Source organism: Drosophila mojavensis, unplaced genomic scaffold (genome assembly GCF_018153725.1).
Source record: "Drosophila mojavensis isolate 15081-1352.22 unplaced genomic scaffold, ASM1815372v1 contig_80, whole genome shotgun sequence".
NCBI lineage: Eukaryota > Metazoa > Arthropoda > Insecta > Diptera > Drosophilidae > Drosophila > Drosophila mojavensis.
The window spans coordinates 9,568,723-9,587,591 of record NW_025318906.1 but is presented as its reverse complement, the minus strand read 5'-3'; the positions used below and the strand labels follow the sequence as shown (position 1 = coordinate 9,587,591).

At 40.8% G+C, this 18,869-nt stretch overlaps 2 protein-coding genes across 5 annotated transcripts; one reads left to right on the top strand and one right to left on the bottom strand.

Moving 5' to 3' along the window:
• Window positions 1-471: 471 nt before the first annotated feature.
• Window positions 472-16,396, top strand: LOC6579283 (cytochrome P450 12b1, mitochondrial). Of its 2 annotated transcripts, XM_015163569.3 has the most exons (7): window positions 472-714; window positions 871-997; window positions 1,052-1,298; window positions 1,361-1,477; window positions 1,534-1,960; window positions 2,020-2,637; window positions 16,205-16,396. In XM_015163569.3, the coding sequence occupies exons 1-6, from the start codon at window positions 601-603 to the stop codon at window positions 2,614-2,616; spliced, it is 1,629 nt and encodes a 542-aa protein (XP_015019055.1). In that variant the 5' UTR covers window positions 472-600; the 3' UTR covers window positions 2,617-2,637; window positions 16,205-16,396. The 2 variants fall into 2 exon arrangements, with proteins under 2 accessions (XP_015019055.1, XP_032586291.1); XM_032730400.2 differs by lacking the exon at window positions 16,205-16,396 and having other exon boundaries at window positions 2,020-2,641.
• Window positions 2,639-7,762, bottom strand: LOC6579282 (flocculation protein FLO11). 3 transcript variants are annotated; one of them, XM_002005142.4, is made up of 9 exons: window positions 7,530-7,762; window positions 5,280-5,540; window positions 4,818-5,188; window positions 4,513-4,755; window positions 4,297-4,432; window positions 3,851-3,943; window positions 3,227-3,748; window positions 3,093-3,167; window positions 2,639-3,003 (listed from the first exon to the last, which is right to left on the bottom strand). In XM_002005142.4, exons 2-9 carry the CDS (start codon window positions 5,500-5,502, stop codon window positions 2,768-2,770), a joined length of 1,899 nt encoding a protein of 632 aa, XP_002005178.1. In that variant the 5' UTR covers window positions 5,503-5,540; window positions 7,530-7,762; the 3' UTR covers window positions 2,639-2,767. The 3 variants fall into 3 exon arrangements, with proteins under 3 accessions (XP_002005178.1, XP_015019056.1, XP_015019057.1); XM_015163570.3 differs by lacking the exon at window positions 3,227-3,748 and having other exon boundaries at window positions 7,530-7,760; XM_015163571.3 differs by lacking the exons at window positions 2,639-3,003; window positions 3,093-3,167 and having other exon boundaries at window positions 3,660-3,797; window positions 7,530-7,760.
• Window positions 16,397-18,869: the final 2,473 nt, after the last annotated feature.

Sequence of the window (18,869 nt, the reverse complement as noted above, 5' to 3'; positions counted from 1 at the left end):
CGCAAACGATCATTCAATAAACAAACGATATTATTCAATTTGTGTGACAATTTAACAGAAATCAACATTTTAAAATTACAAAAAGAAATAAATAAAGAATTAAATTTTACGCATGCAATGAATAAATGTATTAAAAAAAAATTGCCAAAATGTATGTGAATGGGCATTTTTGCACACGCTACCAGGCCAGGGGTTAAGGCATTAGCTAATATTCAAACCACTCACAAATCGCTGCCTGCTCAAGTGTATAAGGAATTAGTCAATACACAAACCACAAAGACAGCTTCGAAACCGAAACTTGAAACACTTACATACATAGCTTATTACGTATTGCCTGGCAGCGGGTTAATATATTTGCACAGAATTTTAGCCAATACACAAACCAATACCAAAGTTTTTTTGCGAAAAGCTTCCGCATAGGGAGAAAAAATTATGCGCAATTTAAGCACAAAGCTTAATGAAACATTCAGTTTTAGCTTGCTTGCGCTGGTGTGCGGTTTGTTTGTGATATTTACGAAAGTTGCGGATATTGAACAATTGTTTTTGAATACTATATAGTAATCTAAACTTGTTTAGAATTCTTTTCTAAGTGCATTTAATATGTGGAAGTCCAGACTGACCATTAAACAGCTAGGCAATAAGAGCCAGCTGATCAGGGGGCGGCTTTTTAGTGTGGGCAGTGCGCTTCAGCAGCAGTCGCAGCCGCAGCAGCAGGTGAGTAACAGCTGAGTGCCAAAGAGAGTGTGAATCGAAAAGAGCGCGTGAATGGATATGTAGATGAGTGAGAGTGAGATTGAGATTGAGAGAGAGTGCTTGAGTAAGCTTTGAAAACAAACAATCAGACCCGCTTGGAAATTTACTGCAATACAGAACCATTGGGAGGAACTGTTGGAAACAACGCCAATACGCAGCGATGAGGAATGGATGAAGGCGAAAGACTATTCAGACCTGCCGGGGCCAAGTGCTTTACGTCTACTATCCTACTTTCTGCCAGGCGGTAAGAGTTCTTATATGAAATATTTCAAATTTCACTTTCATGTGCTTATTTTAGGTAAACTACACAACACGAACCTCGTACAAATGAATCGTCGCATGCGTGAGTGGTACGGCGATATATATCGTCTGCCCGGCTTGATGGGAAAAACTGACGTTGTGTTCACCTACAACCCCAAAGACTTTGAGGTTACCTACAGAAATGAAGGCTTGTGGCCTATACGCATAGGTCTAGAGACCTTTACCTATTATCGCAAAGTGGTTCGCCCAGATGTTTTTGGCGGCATTGGGGGGCTAGTATCCGAGTGAGCATTATTTAAAATAAAACATTGATATGATATTCATATATTTTCCCTTTCGCATATAGACAAGGCAAATCCTGGGCAGAATTTCGAAATAAGGTGAATCCGGTGTTGATGAAAGTGCAAAATGTCAGACAGAATCTGCCGCAAATCGATCAAATTTCCAAGGAGTTTATAGAGAAGTTGGTAAACTAATTCAAGTCTAGCTCTCCATTTAATATTTGTATTTCGCTTCTAGATTGGAAACTTTACGTGATCCATCAACGCACACCCTGAACGCTGACTTTCATGAGCAGCTCAAGAGTTGGGCCTTTGAGGCGATTAGTTTTGTGGCTCTAAATACTCGCATGGGTTTACTGAGCGATCAGCCCGATGCGAATGCCTCACGCTTTGCAGAGCATATGACGGACTTCTTCAACTATAGCTTCAAGTACGATTTACAGCCATCGGTTTGGCCGTATTACAAGACGCCGGAGTTTAAAAAGTTCCTTAAGACCTACGATCATATCACTGAAATTACGACTAACTATATAGAGGCGGCTATCGAGCGATTCAAGCATGAAGAGCAACCGGATAATAAATGCGTTCTACAGCAGCTGTTGGCTATCAATAAACAGGTGGCTGTGGTCATGGCCATGGATATGCTAATGGCTGGCATAGATACGGTGCGAATTGAGTTTGTTATCTTAATTAGATATTCCTTGTAATACAACTCCAATTGCAGACCTCTTCAGCCTTTGTGACCATTCTCTATCATCTCGCTTGTAATCCCGAGAAGCAAGCACAGCTGCATCGCGAGCTGCAGCGGACTTTGCCCAGCCCCGATGATGCTTTGACCTTGGAGAATACCAAAAATCTGCCCTATCTGCGCGCCTGCATCAAAGAGGGTCTGAGGATTACGTCCATAACGCCGGGCAACTTTCGCATTGCCACCAAGGATCTGGTGCTATCCGGCTATCGTGTACCGCGCGGCACGGGCATTCTCATGGGCGTACTGGAGCTCTCCAATAGCGACGAATACTTTGCGAGCAGTGCGCAATTTGTGCCCGAGCGTTGGCTCAAATCGGACATAAATGTGGAGACGAAGGTGTGTCCGGAGGCACGTAATCGGAACCCGTTCGTTTATTTACCCTTTGGCTTTGGACCACGCACATGCATAGGCAAACGCATCGCTGAGCTGGAAATTGAGACGCTGCTGGCTCGGCTGCTGCGGCGCTACAAGGTCAGCTGGCTGGCAGAGACGCCGCTGCAGTATGAAAGCACAATCATCCTCTCCCCACGTGGGGACATACGGTTCAAATTCGAGCCGCACTCTGATTAAAGAATTGATGACAAAGCTGTGGTAAGTTCTTGATGTTTACTTTCTGTATAAGGCTAACAATATGGGAAGTAAGTAAAGAAACTATTTAAGAACAAGGATTTAGGGTAGAGGATATTGAGGTATAGGCTAGGCTATATGGAGCTATATTCGCTTAGCGTCGATTGCGTCCGCGATAACGCTGATGAGGATGGTTGTAGTGCCGTTGCTGCTGTTGCTGCTGCTGCTGCTGCTGTTGCTGTGGTTGCTTGAGTGGGGGCTGCTTGGCTGAGGGCGGCGTATCCTGTTGCTCGAGGGAATGGGCGAGAGCAATGCACTGCCTGGTTGCCTCCTCCAAATCGGAGCCAGCTGAATGTATTTCGTCTAGCTCAGAGTTGGGCGTCGAGTGGGCTGTGTGTGTGTGTGTGTGTGAAAGAGGAGTCAATTATTGGGGTAATTGATTAGCAAATTGATGTGGGGAGGAACTACTAAGTACTCACTGGGGACCGCATTGATAATGACATTACGCAACACAGACTGGCTGACAAAGTCGGAATTGAAGGTGTCGGGCGAACCTGTGAAATATTGAATATATATATTACACTATGAATTGGAAGCGACTAATTAAACGAACCAATCGGACTATAGAAAATATCTTCAGAGGAGGTGGCAGGCGTTAGGGTCTCAATGGTGGATTGATCTACACTCTCAGCGGATTGATCTAGATGGGCGGGCAACAAGGTCGGATAATCTGGCATGACGAGCGTTGGGATCTTAGTGGATTGAGCTGGACTGGCAGGTTTTAATATCTCTGCAGTGGATGGATCTGGGTTGACAGGCGTTGGGATCTTTGTGGCTTGAGTCTCTACAGTGGGTTGAGCTGTAATCTCAGTGGGATCAGCCACATGAGGATCAGCTGAGTGGGAGGTATCGGTGTCTTGTTGCTGCTGGGGGCAGACGGTACTTGTGCTGCTGCTATCCGTATCGGAGTTCGTGCTGGAGTTGGAGTTCGAATTGGAGTTGGAGCTCGAATTGGAATTGGAGTTCGAGTCGGAGTGGGAACTGGAGTTGATGTTAATGGAATCAGGCACAGGATCAGGTTCATTGGGTTCAGTATCAGTGTGGGAGCTGTTGCTGCTCGTGGACTCAGTGTTGGCTATTGTGTTTGAACACATGCACAGAATAACAAAAACAAAAGCAAAATACTAAAGTTTAAAATGTTAACCCAAAATCCAAGATTGGGGATGCTTGAAATTACCTGCAGCTGCTGTATTATTGTACAGTCGCGTGTTCAGCAAGGCGGCGCTCAAGTGTCCGGGCGAGGACTTCCATTGCTCCTCCTTCAGGGCAGCTAAATGTGAGTAGAAAGATAGGGTATGTCAGGGCAGGGTTCTGGGTTAGGCAAATGAAGAGCTTGTTTCGGGGCACAATTATTATTATTATTATGTATTTCAGTTTATCGTTTCAACTATCAAAAAGAAAACTTCAAAAAAATTCTTAGACTTAAATCGTTAATCGATACTTGCTATTAAACTAGGACTTAGACTTAGTTGTGTCTATATATGCTGAAGGGGGTCTGTCTGTTGACTTTGCGTGTGTGTGAGTGTGTATATGTGTGTGTGTGCAGTTGTGAGGGTGTGCGTGTATGTGTGTGTGGGTGTACTAAACAACAGAGAGCTAGAGACGAAGTTCAATATCCATTACCAACTTCCATCGGTTCCCTTTCATTGCCATTGCCGTTGCCCTTGCCTTTGCCATTGCCATTGAGCGTGGCCTGTGGTTCCTTCGGCTTCTGCACATTATTTGCAGTGGCTTTATTAGGTTTGATGTTCTCCTTGTGCTAGCGAGAGAGAGAGAGAGAGAGAGAGAGAGAGAGAGTTACTTAAAGCTCTATCAAAATATTCTTTATATCTGATCTACCTGATCTGCCTGCTCTTGCTCCTCGGTGCTGCTGATCTGCTCGCTGCTGTTGGATTCACTTTCGCTCTCGCTACTGGTGCCGCTGGTCGTGTTCTCATCCTCGGCATTCGGCACGAAGTCCGAATCATCCTCGGAGTTCTCATTGGCATATTTAGAGAGCATCTCATCAATAGTTAAATTATGATCGGGATTTAAGTCGTCATCACGCGGACGCTTAGCGACGCTTTCATTCTTCTGGTTACTCTGAATGGAATTAGAATTTTATGAGCTCAACATTTCAGAGAGTTGCACCCCTTCTCTCTTACCTGTTGCGTGTTCGTTGCCATGGCACGTGAATTGAAGAGTCTGCCGGTATTGGCGCGCTGCACACCTGGTCGACAGATGGCACGTGAGACCCATTGGCTGAGCTTTTCAGCGTAGCTGTTGCTGCTCGCTCTGCTCGAGGACTCCTGCTGCCTATTGCGCATAGTCCTCAGGCCATGGACGCGAATGGCGCGCAGCTTGCGGCGACGCGTTTGTATAAAGTATATCATATCCGTTGGCGTCACGGGTCCATTGCCTATCATCAAGGCACCAACTGACAGCCAGATGCGCACCAGGCGCAGCACAATGATCAGCAGTAAGAATGGAGCCCAGGGCAAAGGACGTTCCAGCACAGCGGAGCTCGAGTTCTTATCTAGGGAGAGAAGAGGAGAAAGAGAGAGAGAGTGAGAGGAGTAGATTAAAATCTAGTTGATCTCTTTACTAACTGCTTAGCTAATTCTTACCCTGCGGCAAACTCCATTTGGTTGTATCTTCGATCAGCTTCAAGCCACGATCGGCCCTCTCAATAACGAACTGACCCAGTCGAGTGCTGGCAAATCGTTCCACCTGCTCACGCACCTTCTGATAGAAGCTGGGCGGTCGCTGCAGTTCGCTGACTTCATCATCACCGATCACATCGTGCTGCGTATGCTGATCTTTAACCCCCATCGTTGTCTCCTGTGCCATGCTGCGGATGCTGCTTCTGCTCTGCTCTGCTCGGCTTGCTATGATTAATGACATATTTTATTTAATTATATATTATAAATATATTAAGTGTATGTAATAAATACTCTCCCAGGGGGCCTTTCAATTCATTCAATGAGCATTGTCAATAGGCGAGTACGCAATGCTGCTATAAGCTCAATAAATATTTTGAAGAGTTTTGATTCCTGCTTTATTTTACATATATATTTCTGAGCTATAGATCTGATCTGATATATATAATCTATATATCTCTATATATCTGTTTCAATATTTAGTCTTGACAACTTTGTCTCATCTCTCATCCTGCCCTACCAATATCGGTATTTCTTAATGATATACATAAATGTCCTACCATTCGAAGCTGTACTGTAACATATTTACTTTTAATCCTTCTATGCGACATCCTCGAGACATTTAACTCTCATTAATACATGTGTTCATATACATACATACACACAAACATATCATTTCATATACATCTATAATATAACTATTTGTGCTAATCCTAAATGATTCAATTCGAGCTGTGACAGCATTTGCGGCGTGATTGGATGCTGACAACCCCAAGAGCGACCCGTACTACCTCTATAAGTAAATAGGTAGGTATAACTGACACCGTCTGACATCGCGTCTCTCAGCTCATGGCCAATGCGCTATATATTGAATATTCATATTCATATTTCTATTCGCATTATCAGCCAGCAGCATCGTGTCGCATCGCACTTTTCATACACTTAAATGCAAATAATGGAAAAAAAAAGAGAAAGAAATTTATTGCTTTTATTGTATATTTGTTTTTGTATTTGTTGGCTGTCTGGCAAAACTAATGGGAGCTATCAATAGCTGTAGAGATCTTCAGCTTTCCGGCTCAGTGACTAACAACAAAAATCAAAACAAATTAAGTAATATATATATATATTTAGACTTGTATGTGTATAACAAATTGAACTTTGTTCTAAAGCCGGGAATGCTCTGAATAGTTGGCTCCAGCTTGGTGATAAGTGAAATGTGATTATAGAATACTCTTAATATATAGTTAATATATTCTAAATATATGAGATACTTTAGAAATATATAGTAAATATAATGAAGATAAAATCTCTCCTGCATAAACATGTGTCCATGAAAATAGTAGTGCTACTGAGTGGTAAATATTGGAATACTCTTGCGGTGCAACTATAGCTCTATATATAGAGAGCGATATGCTTTATAAAGTGCGCCACATTTAATGACTAAAAGAGTATACCCTTTCACAGTCTACATATATTATAGGGTAAAGCCTACTCATAGCTAAGCTAATCTGTTAATTAGTGTGAATAATAGGTAAATATTAATAGTTCATCGGTGCTACAGACTCATTTCTAATCTGCGAAATTTCGCTCGCATGCTTAACGAAACAATTTCGCATTTGGCGCATTTCGAGCCTAAATCATTTCCAAATACAAATATTTATTATAAACATTTACATATGCATGGCGTTTAATTTGATATTTATAGCGCTTATTGCATCGTCCAACACGAAAAAAAGTGCGAAAAAAAATTAATGAAAAAAGAATAAAAAAAAAAAACAAATTAAATAACAAATATAATAAAATTATCAAAATGTATTGGCGGGATCAAAGTGTATCGAAAACTGTATGCAAAAGCAACGACTGCACACGCATATACAAACGCAAAGTCACTCATACTCACACACATACGTAGTCAAGCACACATGGATCTAGGCATTTAGATGGCAAAGCGGGAAAGAGATAGCTGCATGGGAATGTAAGGCAACAATGCAGTCAGAACGAAAGTAGAAATTGCGAAAAGTGCAAAAACTAACTGCGACGTTGACAGAGAGAGACAGACAGAGAGTGGAAGAGAGAGTGCTTGAACTCCAACATCAGAGTTGTCCTCTATTGCGCTCCTCTCGCCCGCCTACACACTGAGATAACGGTTGCCGTAGATTAAATGGCGTACAAGAAATAGCCTAACAAAGCGCACAGCCGATTACAGCATGGACTTACCGGTGTTTCTTTTCTCTTGCACTTGTTAAAGCTTTTACTTCTTTCCAGCGAATTTTTCGGCGTTCCCTTTTGCCGCTCTTTTTTAAAACATGCGTGACAGCCGTTATACTTAAATTATTTTCTTAACAAAAATTTGTATAGATGATTTTGCAAAAGGCACTGAAGCAATCGACTGGCAAATAGACCTAACGAACGGTTGCACAACTCCCGTGTGACTGACCAAGGCAGCACTAGCCGAGCGCTGAGCCACCGGGAGCCTAGACGATCGGTAATTGCCGAATGCCGTTATCAGAAGAGCACAGCGCAACGAAGAGCACGAGCTGCGCTCAGCGCTCAGCACAGAGCAGCACGAAAGAGAGGCCGACTAGCTATTTTAAGTAGAGCTTGCTGGAAGGATATAACTGTAAACTTTGAGTCGCTTGAAGTTGGGTACATTTACACTCGGCGGGAATTAGAGCGCGGTTAGAGCATAGCAGTAGAGCAGCAGAGCAGAGCCCTTGGGCTGAGTGGAATGCACAAAGCAGTGGCGCCGCCACAAAGCTCAAGTGGCTGCTTGAAAGAGTACGCACATTTAAGCACAGGTTAGACAGGTGTTAGTGCAAATAGAATGATAACAGATGCGTATTAAATAAAAATTTAGACACATTGCCACTGCCATTTGTTACATTCGATAATATGTACACACACAGCAAACAGAGCTATTTATTTGGCTACTTGAAGTGTATGAGCTTTATCTCATCCTATTGAGCCGCCAATTTATTATCCTGTTTACAGGAGCCGCCCACAATGGACACCCACAAAAAAAAAAATCCAAAACGAAAACAAAAATAACAACTCAACGAGGCCTACTACTACTACTACGACAACACTCAATTGTCGCTGCGCTGAGCGCAACACACAAAATTTCGTGAGCTTTCCGACCTACTGCGAGCGACAAAAAGCTCTCAGCGGAAATTCAGTTGCGCAAAAACTCTCCACGTTGCCGGACGCAGCAACACGGCAAAACGGAGCGTTTGCCAAGCAAAGCGAAGTGAAGAGCGCGCCTTTTGTGCTCTACATGCGACTTACGCAGCCTAAATAGGGCTCAGTCCAAGCGCCATTCAATTCATCTCGCGTGTGTTCCAAAGCTGCAGGATAAAAGGGCAGCTACTGCAATTAGTGCCAGAGTGTGTGAGAATGTGTGTGTAAAGTGTAATGTGCAGTGAATGAAGCTGAAAGCAAATCAAAGCTTGTTTTTACAAGTGAAAAAAGACAGAAAAAACACAGGAGTTGCGGCAGCAGCATCAGGCGGCGGCGCCTCCGAAATGTGTCGATGTAACCAGCAACAAACGAATCAACGCGCAAGCAACTGAGGCGCCCATCCATCACGAAATCCTCAAAAATTATAGTTCATTTGTATTGGTGCCGAGTCGCGTGCCTGTGAGCACACACGCACTCACTCTTATATACTCACACACGCTAACGCTTGGCCACTAAACATGCGTAAGTAATAAGTAAAATAAAAATACACTCACACACACACACACACACGTATTCACTTTGAGGGCTTATGAAAAATGGTTTTCCGCTTTTGCCAAAATTGATAGAAAGATGTTGACACAGTGGAGGAGCCTAGTAAAGGTAACGGGTTCATCGCTTGCCCTCTGCCACCTACCCCCGCCCCTGCCGCTGCAACAGCAGCTGTTTGTGTATGCGAATATTTAAAGCAGCTTAAAGTGGTGGCAAGCTGTAATGCGTTATCCTTCAGGCACTCGCTTGACTCGCTTCCACACGTGGCCCCGGCTTGCTCGGAGCCAGCTAAGCTCGCAGCTTTGAGCCCTACTCGAGAGTGGGGCATGTTTAGCATGCTATGGCCACAGTCGCAGCCGCAGCTACAGCCAGAGCTAGAGCCAGAGCCAGAGCCAAGCTATTACTGTGAGCTATTTTTATGCACTGTGCGGGCAAAAATTAGTTGGCGCATAAATTTGTGGAACGAGAGGGGCTTCACATTTTGTAAAATAAGCAAATGTTAGAAAAGGAATAGGAATTGAGAAGAAATGTGTGTGGAATGTGCAGAGAAAGAGATAAATAAATGTGGCACTAAAAAGGAAGTGAATAAAACATGTAGACGAGAGATGAGAAAAGTGAGAAAGTTCAAGATGCAGAGAAAGAGAGATACATATATATAGACTGAACATAGAGCCGAAGAGAAAGATAAATGAAGATCCATAGTGAAGGAGAGAAGAAAGAAAACGATGAATAAATAAGAAGAAAGTGCGTGAAGAATAGACGAAGAGAGATAAAGGATAGAAAAGGCAACAGCTACTGACGGAGGAGCTCCGATAAAAAACGATATAAGACGTGAGAGCGAGAAGCAACAGAGAAAAACCCAGAAACAGAAAGGAGATAAAGTAGAGAAACTTAAAGACGGCAGAAAATAGAGAGAGTAAGAGGCAAAGACTAACATTATATACATTTGCATGGGATTGTTGCTTCTTGCTTTAGCTGAATTGATTACTTTGTGTCCTGCTTTTGTTTTCACCATTGTAAATACTTTTTAATCTCTCCTCGCTCGCCTTTTTTCATGTTTTTCAATGGGTTAGCCGCTCTGGCGATTCCACGCACAGTCACACGGATATTATTCGTCATGGGGTTATGGCGCCTTAGCATGCCGCAGCACTTCCGCCAAACACACACACACACACACACACACACACATGTATAGTGTATGCATGTTAGCAGAGCTGCGGCACATGCCACAGCTTACGTGCCGCCTGACATTTGCTTATGAATTTCACTTGTGGCTAATATACAATTGCTTACAAATACCCGGAGCCTCCTCTCCACCCGAACTATCCCGAACTCTCCCGCTCTCTTCTCTCTTTCTGCTCTAAGTTTTCTTGGCTGTCGCGTGTCATTTGATTCTAAATTTTTTTTCTCTTTTTAATTATTGCTGCGCGGTCTTTGCCGCTGATAAATTGTGGCATTAGTTGGACGACAACATTTAGCTGTATCTCTCTGTCTCTCCCTCTGTCTCTCTTTCTCTTTGCCGCTTGAAGCTGCCTCCCAATTAGACGCCCATTTGACTTGTCAGCATCTCAGCTGCCGCGACGTGCGGCTGGGCGTGAAGGGGCGTGTCTGTCGCCGCCGCCTGTGGCCTCGACTTGTCATAAGTCTGCTGCCCCACAGTTGCTGTCCCGCTGTGTGCCGCAGCATGCCGCAAGATCTGGCCAAAGCAGACGTCGCCTGATTGAAATTTGCAGTCCTATTCGTAAATTGGCTACATGAGATTTTATGTAAACTGCGAATGCCAACAGCAGTGGACATCGGCATTGTGTCTTGCTTCATTTAAAGGCAGGTGGCAGCTGCCACCCAAATAATGTGGCAGCAACATGAAATGCAAGAGACCAAAAGAGAGAGAGAGGGAGAGAGAGAGACGTATTTATTTGTCGCTTCATCTGCCAGCTGCCAGCCAGAGCACATTTGTTATGCTGCTGCAACATGATACTTACCACCTTGCCACATGCCACTCAGCTGTTTTGTGTTTTTGTGCAAAAGTTTTAATTACTTGCCGTGACATTTCAGCTACAAAGAGCAAAGAGTTAATTAGAATCGGAGCCAAGGCCAAAAGCTGTGCAGTTAGCCCGCACTCTGATTATCACTCACTCACTCACTCACTCTCCCTCTCTCTCTCACTGTCTCTCACTCTATCCCCCACTCTGCCCCTCCATTATGGTCTCTTCACTTTCATCTAATTAAAGCATCAATTTTCATGAGTGACCCGCAGTAATTAACGCCAGCCGCCTGCAGTTGATCAACAATGCACCGATTCTGCTTTCGCATTCATGGAATGGACTTTTATGGCCCTGGCTTAAGTGTGCAGCTTGTGGCATGTCATAAATGGAATGATTTGATGGGTGATTAGCGCGCAGAGCACAGCTACACTGCCAGAAATTTCGAATAAAGTCGTGTCAAGTTTTGTTTTTGTTTTGGCAGCTTATCAAGAGCTTATCATAAAAGTTGAGCTCAGCTTGATAGATGTGTGGCAGTGTGGCAGTGTGTGTGTGAGTGTGTTAAATGTCGGCTTAGGCGCTAAGCAACATTGTTTATGCAACTTCATTATGCTGATTTATTATGACATGCTTGGATTTCCCAACACTTTATCCGCAATTTATTAAATTTGCATGATTACCCAAAAAGGCTTTGCTGAAAGCTTTTTATGTTTCAACTACTTATATGATATCCCTCTATATTCATAAAAACTTTAAGATGCTTTTACAGGAGATGTACACTTTTTTATGTATAGAAATAACATTGATGCAACAGTTTTTATATGATTTTTAAAAAGGTTTTTTATATGCCACATTTGCCCAGCAAAACTTTTACATATTTACAAAGTTGCTTAAAATGAATTTTAAAATTCTGTCTGCAATTAAAACGTGCCAGTAATCCTATCAAAACTCCTTTAATATGCCTAGCTTTTAACAGTCTTTAATGATATTCACAGCAAATTTCCTAAATTTAATAGTGATTTATTTTCGAGCTTGATTAAAAATATAATAACCGGCCAAGCCATGCCAACTCAGTGAACAGTGAAAGCAGATTTCATTTCTAGTTCTCATTCATAGAAAATCGATTTTCTTATTTAATCGCGTTTGATTTGTGTTTTCATACAACTGCAACAGAGCGTTTCAGTTGACTTGGTTTCAGCTGCCTTGATTGCCTTTGATTAAACTCGTTTTCTTCTCTTTTTTGTATTCTCCTCGCTGACTGTGTGAATTATTGCCCCTTCGAGCAGAAAAGAAATCACGGTAATTCACAATACGTATACGCCGTGTGGCAGCGCATTGCTCTCACCTTTACATTACGTATACGCCGCTTAGTCACACTGCTCGCCTTACCTTACAGTCGCTCTTTAATTGCCCTTTGCACGCTATTCTTTTTCGTGCCCTCTTTGTATGCTGTGCTGCAGTTGCACAGTCTGATCTCTTTACTTGCCCCTCCCCTCTCGAAATTGTGTTGCACGCACGAAATTGTAAAGCAATTTGTGCCCCAATAATTTAGCATAGTCAAGTGAATTGTGAAAAGCAGAAAAAGTCCAATAAATTGAAGCGTCTCGGCAACAGCTGTATGCGTCCACAATCTAAATGGCAACAAAATGCGGCATGAATTATTCAAAGCCAAAAACGAGGAAGAAGCAGCTCGAGGGAAACTCATTTGCGTCGCACTTGACTTGAGCAAGTGGAAATTCACTTTTATCCCAAACAACAAAATTTGTTGGCCAAAAAGTTTTGCGGGCTAAAAACATTGTGTAAATTTCTACACGCAAATATATATACACATACATATAAACGTGCATATATATGTAGTATATATCATCATGTTTAATCATAAATTCGAATGGCTTCATCTGGCCAACAGCTGTGTGAAAAAAAAAGAAAAACTTTCATGATTTGTTTATCAACTGCGAAATTCTGTCGCTTGCAATGGGATATATTTATCACAGCTGAATATCTAAATATTCTGATCCATTCACAATGAGCGCTCGTTAAAAACCCAGCTGCTCCTATCAAATTGTATGCCAAAAGAAAACCACAAACTGAATAAAAACACTCACAGCTCCTGCGGAATCGGAACTAAAAAATCTATGGTTTTTGATAAGCGACCACCAACTAGGTTTGCGTGTTAGCCGAACATGCGAATTAAAACACTAAAAACCCGAAAGCCACTATAATCAACAACAACTAGAACTGCTCGAATAACCATAACAATATTGTGCCTAAAATGGCGAAGGGTATGATTTAACTTCTAGCTGGTGGGGCTCTCTATTATGCGGATAGACAAAAGAGATATGCATTAAAGTGAATGGAATGGAATGATTTGGAATGGAAGCGTTACTTTAATTGAGCCATTAGTATAGCTGTTATATGACAATAGAAGAAACTGTCATACATCATAATTATTGGATCTAATAACATAAATGATATAGCATATGGTTGAATAACTATAATAATTAGAGATAGTTAACAGCTTAATTTATGTGCCGTATAACAATTGCTGTGTAGATACGAAACTGTTCTACTAGATATACATATATACTACTATATATATACATATACTTTTATTTGATATACTATTTTTAAATTGCTCTATTAGAACACATAATTCGACTTTTTTTTATATCACATGTTTATTAGAGATTATAATTTTTATAAAATTAAAACTAACTTAAAACTTAAGCACTAACAATTGGGGCCTTCGGCTTGTCATACCTTTATACCTCATTGCATTCTAACTATCCCAAAATCAAGTTTTTCGTCCCTTACTCAGATTAATTGTTAACAATGGTAAATAAATTTATAATATTTGGAAAGCGTCTGCAAAAGACTCAATCTATTCATATTTAAAATATATGCATTAGTCCTATACATCCATTCGCCAGCACTATATTGCAGGGTATATCGCTAACAGTGCACATAAATCACATACATGCTGAGTCCTATGAAAAGTTCCCAAAAAGACATCTCCTACATGATCTGCACAATAAATGTACTTTAGTTCGATATTCCCTCTCTCTAATGGCACACACATAATGCAGGGTATAACACTTTGTATCATTAGCAACAGTAACAATGTTAACTACCATCGCAACGGGCGTTATGCGTGTCTCGTTGCCCGTTACTCGTTGCTAGACAGCCACATGACGCCAACTATGATTCGCAGTTTGGGGCAACAACAATCACAGCCCAGCGGCGGCAGATGACGTCATCTGCTGCTGCTTGTGCTGCTGCCGGGCAACACCACCACCAACAATAACAAACAACATGAGTAAAGACCAAAAAAAAAAAGAAAGAAAACGAAATGAACTTTAAGCATAGAAAACAACAAAAGGCATATAAACAGCCAGAAGCCAAGCGACAAACTGTATACAAAAGGGGGGCAAAGGCGCTCACTGAGCACAACAGAGCAACAATACACCTGAGCTACAGCCCACCTGACTGACCCTAAAAATAACAGCAACAAGACCGAGAATAGCATTTATTGAAAATGTCAGCAATGTTTGCCTCAACAGGTGAGCGGCAGGCAGCAGTTAACGAAAATGCCAAACAATTTTCATTTCCTCTCATGTACAATATAAGACAAGTGACACACACACATACACACACACACACGAATATGTATTTGTATTTGTATTTGTGCTTATACGCTCTAGTATCAGCTGTTAAATAAATGATTATCGACCTCGAGCTTGATTTATTGGCTAAACGCAACCATTGAACTACAAATATTATATATACTAATATAATACACCAATACATATATACATACATATATGAATTGCTCATGCCTCCAAGTCATATTCATAATTGATATACCCCATGCGCTGGCCTGCGTGGCATATTAAGTGTCATTTGTTCGGTTGCATTTACCTGATTGCTTTGACAATATTTCGATTTAGATATGATCCACTCTTGTAATCAGACGAGCGACGCAATAATGCCTGATGTCATTTACGTTAATGCAGGCTGAAATTGCTTTACAACAACAAGCACAACAAGGCAGCAGCAACGGCATGACCCATACGCATTTCCGTATACCAATAAAAATGCTAATAAAAATTACATAGATACCCTATAAATATGAAGAGCGTGCTGTGGGGTATTTTAAATGCACACAAATAACAGTCTATAAATATAAGAGCATTTAGGTATTTTAAACGAGGGTAGTCTGATCAATTTGGAATTATATATTTTTATATACTAAATATTTTTAATACAAGACATTTTTTTAACGTAAAAAAAAAAATACAATTTTTTTTTAGCTTAATTGACGTAATATTTCTTTTCATTTTTAATGCCTTTTAAATATATTTTTAAACATTATAAATATATAATATGTTTTATAGTATACCTTCAACAATTTAGATAATGGGAAAAAAATTATTTAATCCTAATTTATTATCAATTTGTAGTTTCTTTGACATATATTCATATATATTTTAAAGATAAATATTACTTATATTGTTTATTGTATATCTACATCAATTTAGACAATGAAAAAAATTTACCTGATTTATTAATACATTTTTTAGTTATTTTAGAGTTGTGTTTGTCTGTATAAAAATGTATAAAATATCTCTCTTCTCGATCTACAATACATAAATGCCAATAATTATTTAATGGGTATCCCTTAGTCAATTATTCCTTAATCTTCATTTGCTTTTCTTTACCTCAACTTGGCTAAAATCAAGTACAAAAGTCAATAAAAAGCGGAAGTCATTAAATTGGCAAAAATGCTGCTGCGTATTGACATTATTTGGCTAACGGTCATAAAATGTACCACATGCCACTCGCCACACGCCACACACCACACACCACACGCCACATGCCAGTTGCAGCGTTTGACAGCAGCCACAGTGCTCCTGGCTGGCAACGTTGCGTATGTGTGTTATTCGAGAGGGTCCTTGTGCGTGGCCAGGCGAAACTTTTAATGGGCAACCGAGCTGAATAATGCTTAAAAAGTTTCACGTTGACTGCCTAAAGTAGCCTAATTATAGCCATGTGTGGCAGCTAAACAGTGAACGACACTGAGATACCCTGTACTATGCTCTAGTTATATCTAAGAGTTATATAATATTTATTTTGATTCATTTGCCGTATCTTATATTAAATTACTTTTTTCAAACACTTTTCTAGCATTTTCCCTGGACATTGGCTTACATATATACCCTGCAAATTGACCGTACTAACAGAACTGGCTAAGAGCGAACGAAGCTTCTTTTGTGATACGCAATGAGATACAGAAAACTAACTGAATTTGAATTGTAAATTTTATTTTACTTATTTGTTGTTATATAATTTGCACATTTGTCATGTATATAAATTTTATTGTTGTTCTTTGTTTTAATGTAAAATTCTTGTTTAATTATAGACGCAAAGCAAAAACCAAATATACGCGTTTCATTTCGATAAATTTATGTTGCATAATTTTGGGGATGAGCAAAAATCGTATATTGGTTGGCTAATGATATCCATATTCCTTTTGACTTTGGCATTCTGAGAAACTTGGAATTCAGATCGCGAGAAAAACTGCAATTCATCTTTGTTCCAGCATTTTTACTTGACTTACAGAAAGACTCCTTTGTAATCCAAAAGCCAGTAGGACAACTGTGGTTGAGCGGCATTCAAGTATTTTGTGATCTCCAATTCCTATGCCTGAAACACACATAGTACAGCATATTTTGCCTGGAAGTTTCCTCCTTCTGGCATTGCTATTTCTGGTATTTTAGATAAATTGAATTAAAAAAAAAAAAACATTTTCAATGTGATTAACTTTTTATTTACATAATTTGTACAATTTTTTTTTTTTAATTTATCAAAATACAAATTAGAGTTATATTTTTAACATTTAAATTGCTATATCTGGGGTCAATATCAGTTGCTGTCAGATAACTATAGAACCAAGGATGCGGGCAAATCATTTATCCTGTCGAACCGCAAGGTAATGAATTTGTAATAGACTGAGCTGGTCAAAAGATTACAAATTCGTCCTTTGAGCTCTTGACTTATTAAGAATGCTGTGTGGCCGTTTTCTTTAGTCCTGAAACGAACCACATTTTAAATTAATGTTTTATGGCAATAAGTAGATCCTTGTGATCCTAAAGCATCATGACATTTGCAAATGCAACAGAATATAACCAATGAAGAAATGATATCCAGTCCAGTTGATGCAACACTCGCCAGTTGATTTACCTGCAGCAACTTAATTTAATATTCGCATGTTAAACCTGTACAAAGATATACATATATCTGTTACACCTTTCCCGTTTGTGGAGCTGCTGGAATTCGGCTCCCATGCGCTCAACTTGCATAAATAACGTTTCCATTAGGTTTTCAAGCATGTTTGCTTAATTATTTACACTGGCGTCGTAAATATTCGAGCAGGTGTCACAAAACTAAAAAGTTGCGGCCAATTGTCATCCAATTGAATATTTATAATGCACCGCTGCTGCTCGGCGCCAGTTGTAAATAATTCCCCAACTGCCAGTTGCCTACTCCGGGGAGCGTTTAATGAGGGGGCAGCAAGCGAGCATATAGTAATTACTATAAGTATGTGTGGGCTAAAGCACGCCCCGCCCCACACACAGTGGCACTTCATTCGCTGCCCACTCCTTGCATTAAATTAATTAAAATGTGAAGCAACCAAAAAAGCAAATAGGAACTTTGCAGTCTCGTGCGCCACTGACTGCTTGATGCTCGCTCATGTGCTGAAAATGAAAAAGTTTACATAAAAGCCCTAATTTATAATATATTATGCCCTGCAGGGCAGCCTAGAGGAAATCCACGTTCAACTATAGCGAAAGCTTTTTAGACTTACATAGCCGTAAAGCTATAAATAACTGCTCAGATTGCCACGCCCCTATTGCCCCTATTGCTGTTTATGCTATTTTAATTTTCAATTTTTCTCCCTACATAATACTCTTCACTTTAGCTGTCAAATATTTATACAGAGAATTCCATTGTTCACGCTTTCTCTTATGCAGCAAACTAATATACTCCTTTTGCTTAGTGAGCGTGCAGCAGCAGAGCTCTTTGTTACTGCTGCTGTTTGTTTGTAGAAGCGCTTAGAAATAATTAAACGTTGTTTTGGCTGTTGCCTATGTACAAAATCTGACGCTACATTACTCCAGCCCTCCGCTTGGCCTTGAGGGCAGCTGATATACATAAATATAAATATATAGACATAAGTGTATGTACATATATCTATAAATATACATTTTGTGCTATATGTTTATCATAATTCTGTGTTTGATTTTTCACAAAAAATCATTCATAACAGCTATTGCCAGCGGGCTCTTAAGTGCGAGTGCGGCGGCTGAGCTGAAGCTTTTTCCTTGTTGAGTGCGTAAAGCTACGCTACGCAACACGCACACAAACAGCCCTTTACACACACACACACCCACATATATATAACTATATCAGCGCCTTCATTTGCATTTTATGAGCGCCCTCTCCAATTTGCGATGCAGCAGCAGCAGCAGCAGCAGCAGCAGCAGCGCAGCATTCGGCATTAATAATGCAACAGCCAACGCCGCAGTAATATCACCAACACTCACACACTCACACACCCATACACAAACAGATACAATCGCGCCTTGCGCTTCCATTCAATGCCAAACAATAAACACACTCACACCCACCCACACACACACAGACAGCGCCTAACTAGTCAACATTGTTATTCTTCCCCCGTGTGTGAGTGTGTTTTCGCTGCCCGCCTATAGATGGCGCTCGCAACTGGCAAGCGCTGAGCTTGTGCGCGCAATTCACACAATCCGCTGTGGCAGTCTTTTAGGAGCAC

Coding starts and splice junctions, on each gene's coding strand:
- LOC6579283 (XM_015163569.3), top strand. CDS start 601: ATGTGGAAGTCCAGACTGACCATTAAACAGCTAGGCAATAAGAGCCAG. Junction 998..1,051: donor ATCCTACTTTCTGCCAGGCG/GTAAGAGTTCTT, acceptor TGCTTATTTTAG/GTAAACTACACAACACGAAC. Junction 1,299..1,360: donor ATTGGGGGGCTAGTATCCGA/GTGAGCATTATT, acceptor TTTCGCATATAG/ACAAGGCAAATCCTGGGCAG.
- LOC6579282 (XM_002005142.4), bottom strand. CDS start 5,502: ATGGCACAGGAGACAACGATGGGGGTTAAAGATCAGCATACGCAGCAC. Junction 4,433..4,512: donor AGCAAGAGCAGGCAGATCAG/GTAGATCAGATA, acceptor CTCTCTCGCTAG/CACAAGGAGAACATCAAACC. Junction 3,749..3,850: donor CAATAATACAGCAGCTGCAG/GTAATTTCAAGC, acceptor CAAACACAATAG/CCAACACTGAGTCCACGAGC.